Raw genomic sequence first — 6,000 nt, forward strand, 5'->3', positions numbered from 1 at the left:
AAGAGACAGACACTAGAGGTCCTACTGGACCTCTTGTGTCTGTTAGCAGAGCGCAATGCACACAGCAGGCACCGGCGTTCTGGTACCGGCAGGGGTGCAGGGAAGACAGCATGGACGTCAGTACTGACTGTCCATGCTGTACACAGCCCTTCTGCTCCACGGGAGGTTTCTGTCCTCCCTGAGCTCGGGATTAGTCTCCTCTTTGGCGGCGCCCATTTTCAGATGGCAGAGTCTGCTTTTTCACCCCCACCCCCCGCAATCCCCTCCCGGTGCACGTGCACCTCTAGCCCCCCCTAGTTGCGGCCCTGGTGGGGTACCATCAATTGTCTCGGGAAACCCTGCATGGGTGACGACACCACTGATTGCTGGGACAGTCCCATCTGTGAGAACGCAGGCTGCGGAGCTAACTGGCCAACCAGGGTTGTAAGCGCCTTAGTGAAACAAGCCCAGGGCGGCTCCTGCACCGGTGCTGTGACAGTAATTGGCCGCGCCAATAAATAACACAGCCGGCATAGCCCCTCCGCGCTACCCTCCCCCTCCGCTATAGGTACTTTACACGTAGTACACTGAAGCTGGAGAGGAAAGTCACTCTCAGACAAGATGGTATGTGACCCCTCTCACCAATACTTGCTAGTATAGCGAGAGACCACCCTGCAAGCACCGCAACGCGAGGGCTTTAGCAGAAAGAACAGGGACAGTGATAAGGCTGACAGTAAGAAATTAAAAGTACAGGCAGCAGCGCTAGCACAGTCACATACAATGCACAGAAAAACGAATTCCTGTACTATCAGCGCTGATACTCAACTACACAGACACAGAGTCTGGTAGGACACAGCGCTGCATACACAGACCTGACCACAGCAGAGGAGAGGTATGCAGGGGGACCCAGACCACGATGCCTCCGATTATAGGCTTCCAGCAGCGTTCACCATGCGTCCTGAAGATGGCCACCGAGGAGCATAGAGGAGGCTGGCCTGGGGGAGGAGCGCTGCCACAGGGCCAGTCGGCGTGTGCAGAGAGGGCTGTGTGCAGCGGGGGAGGCGCCGGCTGTGAGACAGGGAAGGCGCGCTCCCCTGGCATGCATTTAACCCCTGGGACACCGCAGCGCTACCGCTCTGCCGCGGTCCGCTGTCCCAGGGGGGTAGTGGTAGCGCAGGTTAATACCTGACTCTACGCTGCAGCCAGTCCCCAGGGAGCCCCCTGCCTGGGGACTTTTGGACCATGTTCAGCAGGGTCCCACCGCAGGACCTCTGCTGCTTACCTTTGTCCCCCTTAGATCCAGCCATGGTCCCAAACATCTGGGGTCACCGCTAGCTGTGACCCCAGATGCTTACCAGCATCCCCGGATCGGTACCGGCGTTCTGGTACCGGCAGGGGTGCAGGGAAGACAGCATGGACGTCAGTACTGACTGTCCATGCTGTACATCCAGATGTGCAGCCACAGCTGCAATGAAGAAAACTTCAGGGGCTCTTCTAAGCCCCCCTCTAGCAGGTGCATCCGACTCCGGCCGGGCACCACACGAAACTGAGATGCCTTGGCTCGGGGGCGGGGTATAGGAGGGGGACCCTAGTGCATCCTGGGAGGCTGAAAACTTAACTCTATGGTGCCCTGACGTCATCACCTATACCCCAAGGTATCCTGTGGATACCCTATGGACCCTGAAGTAGAAATGGCTGCCAGTAGCTGGGCATCCTTTACATAGGACTGTGACCTGCATTGTGACATCACTATACATGCAGGCAGCAGCTGGAGATGGCTGTAGCTTAGATCAGTTCTGGGCCCTACCTGTCACATTTATATAACATGATTAGAATTAAGAAATTGAGAAATTATTGGTTTTGATTATTTTTTCCTTTCAATTTGCACTTATTTGTAGGTATTACTCATTCACTGTTATAGTTTTAGATTTAGTTATTGTTTTAGAACATAATATATATTTATATACTGTAAAGAGCCCCCCGTCCCAGAGCCGGCCCTAGGCATAGGCATGATAAGCATATGCCTAGGGGCGACTCTGCATGCTAGGGGCATTTTCCATCAAGCAGGGCTGAGGCTGAGCTCTCTTCTTCCTAATCTGTCACACTGTAAATCCTTCCAATCCCTCCTAAACCCTCCCCCACCCCCCAACCCCCCCCCCCCCCCCCGCCGCCGGCAACTGCCGCTAGCCGCTGCTGCCTCCCAGTCCCACCGGCACCTACCCAGAGCCTGAGAGCCCGTCGGCACAGCTAACCCCCCCAGCGCGCTGCCGCGATTGGAGCTCTCCGATCGGGCAACGCAGTGGATGGCCTGGCGGCGGCCGGTGATGTGACCATCATCCGCATCCGCCCGGCCCCTTAGTCAGAATGAGCTTCTGCATAGAAGCTCATTCTGACAGTACAGGTCGGAGGAGCTAAGATGGCAGCGGGAGTATATATATATATATGAGTATATGTGTACATATATATATATGAGTATATGTATATATATGAGTATATGTATATATATATCTATGAGTATATATATATGTGGGTGTGTGTGTATATATATATATATATATGTATATGTATATATATATATATATATATATGTATATATGTGTATGGATCCCATGGGGGCGGGCACCCCCAAAATCTTGCCTAGGGCACTAATTTGGCTAGGGCCTGCTTTGCCCCGTCCCCTTTCTTTCTTACCTTCTCATCCCAGCTCTCTTAAATCAGTGTGAATGACACTTTACCTTACAGCCTGATAACTTTCCCACTGCTAGAACTAAAGTGGCATACAATGTGTCCTATGTTTGTATGTTTTAGATTTGCCTTTTAAATTTTTTAGAATATTGGGAAAATCATTTGCAGTTTCTTAACAACTTGTCATCAAATCCATCTTTTGTACTGCAGGTCGCAAGTGTGCAATTGAGGTGCTTTTGCTCTGCAATAATCATCTACATGTTACCAGTTTCCTCTATAGATCCCCCTCCTCAAAATGTTATATATTTATTTTTGCCACCTTGCCCTTTTTGCCTCCCTTTACTCCATTATGCCTTATATTTTTTTATTTTGGCTTGGTCCTTTCTGCCTGCACCCCAATATAGTTTTCTAATTTGGGCCTGGTCCTCTCCTTATCTCCCTCATTCCCTAAAATATGTATGTATTTAAGTCGGTACCTCTCTACCCTTTTCTCTTATTAATTTTTTTTATTTGGGCCTGGTTTTCTTTTACCCTCACCTTTTATATATATTTTCATTGCTGTGATTCAATGATATTATCAACAGAGTTCAATTTCATGGAGGACTAACTTGGTGTTATCAATTTTTCTCCCAATTCATCCCTGTAAGTGGCACCTGATCTGCCAAAGATTGGAAGAGTGTGTAGATTCCTTTTAGAAGATTGTTTTAGTAATCGTATATCTAAGATCTGCTGCAAAATTAAACAGGTGTATAGTAATATATTGGGTGTTGAATCTGTGACCAGGGGCTCTATTTATTAACATTATTTTTACTAAAATAATGTGAAAAAGGGTGTTGTATTATTTTAGTATCACCTATAGTTATTACAGGGCAATTGGAGTAGAATTCATAAATTCTGCTCCAACCCCTAAGTATCACTTATTTTTAGTAAGCAGATCGCATTTCCCATAACTGTAATGGGAAATGTGATCTGACCATAGTTACTAAAAATAAATGTGAAAAAAATACCGGGGAAAGTCCTGTGATAATAACGCCACCTGGAGGTGGCGTTATCCAGGGTTTCCCCAGGTTACTGGACTCCTGCTCTGCTCTAACGGGGAGAGCAGAGCCGGGAGTCGGTCCCTGTAATCAGCTGTGTGGTCTAAACAGACCGCAAACTGATTACTGTAAAAAAAAAAAAAAGAAAAAAAAAATAGTAAACGAAAAAAAAATTACTTACCTGACTCCAGGGACCGGTGATCGGGCCTCCGGTGATGTCTCCCCTCCGGTCAGCTGGTCTCCCACAGTGCACTGCTGCCCGGTCATCAGGTGATCGGGCCCCAGTGCAGTATGGGAGATCACCTGACCGGAGGAATGGAGAACATCACCGGAGGCCTGGAGCATGCAGGTAAGTGTAAGTAAGGGAGGGGGGGAGGGGGGGTTGCGGGGGGTCTGTGATCGCAGAGGCGGGGCTTAGCGCCGGAGGGGGCGCATGCGCGGGCACTTAATCACGGTATTTTTTGCGAAAATACCGTGATAAGGCTCCGAAGGGGATTAGCAGGGACAGAGCTTTATCGCAAGCTCTGTCCCTGCAAGGGATTTGTAGTAAATCCCTGTGATATTGCCTGAATTCGCAATGCGAATTCACTCGGTAATATCACACTACAATCTGCATTACCAATGCGGATTGTAGTAAATAGAGCCCCAGGTCTCTAGCAGAATTGTGTCAACCGTTTGTTCTAGAGTTGGATACCCAGAGGATTAGTGTATACCCATCTTAGTTATACAGTGTCACATTAGATGAATAATTTGCTTTATCCATTGTTTCTAAATCAAAAGGTGCAGATAAAAGGGAGGGAGGTGTCTAAAAAGGTAAGGATGAAAGGCCAAAAGTTGTTATATAGTCCTTACATTAAGATGTTATTCAGATTTGATTTCTGAAGATGTTGTTGAAAAATGTATATAACACACATAGCTCTGACAAGATTTCCGGGCCCCATAGCAGCTGCACCCCTTGCACCTATGTTAGTTACGCCCATACTTGTAATAGAGAAAATAATCACAGCAACTTAGGAGAGACCTGTGACTAACTCCTCTTCTGCTCTTGCATTTCTATAGAGCCAGAATTGAGGCACAAAAGAACATTACATGCACACAGTGCAGCAGCAACTGTGAAGGGAATAGTTTGTGGGTCTCTTTCATAAAGAATAGCCAAAAATTCTTGGCATCCTGAATCGCCCATAGCAGTCAATGAGAAATGCTCTGTCAAAACGCTGATGCACTCTCAGGCATTTTCCCATTACCTGATGAGAGTCACTGCAGGAGCTTCGGAACACAGAGCTTTTCTGGCTGAAATAGGAAGAATATCCATGTGACCCCAGCCTAATCTAATTTTAAATGTATTTTGCCAGCCTTATAATGTACTCAGTTTATATATTTACTAGTACAAAAACTAGAGACAATTCTGGTGGCTAGTGTACAATAAAGACTAGTGGTCAGAATATAAAGCAGACAATTGTGTGGCTAGTATTCAATGTATACTGACAGTCTACTTTATAAAGCAACTTCTGCATCCTGACATTACTAACAAATCAGAACAGCTGGACTTGTCATCTAGATGTTATTGACAGTGAGTTATGCTACAGCACTATCCCCCCAAAGCATTCTCTTATACCTGCTGCCAAATAGTCTTGTACAATATATAGGTAACAGCAGCCATTGGAAAGCCAGCAAAGAATAGAACAGTTGTATAATTAAACAACAGAATAGGCTTGTTTTAGGGTTGAAATTCATGAAGAAATAGTATCAAAGTAGGTTTAATTAACATTTTGTTATGAAATTATTAATAAATATATTACTGTTGTAAACATTCACTTTTACTTATATTTCTTTATTTCATTCCAGGATGTTTCTGGCAGCAAAGAAATGTTTATTATCAGTTTCAAGAGAATACCACGTTTCCAGTTATATGTGCTAGAGAAGCAGAAACACAATTTCATAGCTGAACCACTGAATAGCACTTTGCTTTATTTGCTAAATAAAAAGATTTGTGAGGCCTATTGAATTCTCCTCATTTTGTTTGGTGTTAAGATCGACAAGGACGAATTCACAAGAAAGCTCAGACTGTTTAATTCTCAGATCATTTTAATAGTAAATAGGTGGTATTTTTCAGCAGGAACATGCAGGAAATCAGTTCCAAAACCTCTCATTAACTATGACGTAATGTCCTGGGCCAAAATGTATTTTCCATAAGATAAGTTTTATTTTAAAGTTCCTTTTGAGTGCCTTTTTTCTAAAAACTATATTAATATGTATTTCTAATATATACAATCATACAGGATGGTACTCCCATTAAACA

At 45.5% G+C, this 6,000-nt stretch overlaps 1 protein-coding gene across 5 annotated transcripts in view; it reads left to right on the top strand.

Annotated features, from left to right (window-relative positions):
- The window catches only part of DNAJC15 (DnaJ heat shock protein family (Hsp40) member C15), a 230,406-nt gene extending 224,713 nt beyond the window's left edge, over window positions 1-5,693 (top strand). For 2 of the 5 annotated variants that reach the window (XM_088476653.1, XM_088476791.1), the window contains one exon: window positions 5,547-5,693. In XM_088476653.1, coding sequence (XP_088332779.1) covers window positions 5,547-5,647 — 101 coding nt within the window. In that variant the 3' untranslated portion in view covers window positions 5,648-5,693. Of the gene's footprint in view, window positions 1-4,481; window positions 4,515-5,546 lie in introns of all 5 variants that reach the window. The other 3 variants (XR_015878951.1, XM_088476765.1, XM_088476714.1) reach the window with 3 other exon arrangements.
- The last annotated feature ends 307 nt before the right edge of the window (window positions 5,694-6,000 follow it).

This window comes from Taudactylus pleione, unplaced genomic scaffold (genome assembly GCF_031769625.1).
Source record: "Taudactylus pleione unplaced genomic scaffold, aTauple2 ptg000005l, whole genome shotgun sequence".
In the NCBI taxonomy this organism is placed as follows: Eukaryota; Metazoa; Chordata; class Amphibia; order Anura; family Myobatrachidae; genus Taudactylus; species Taudactylus pleione.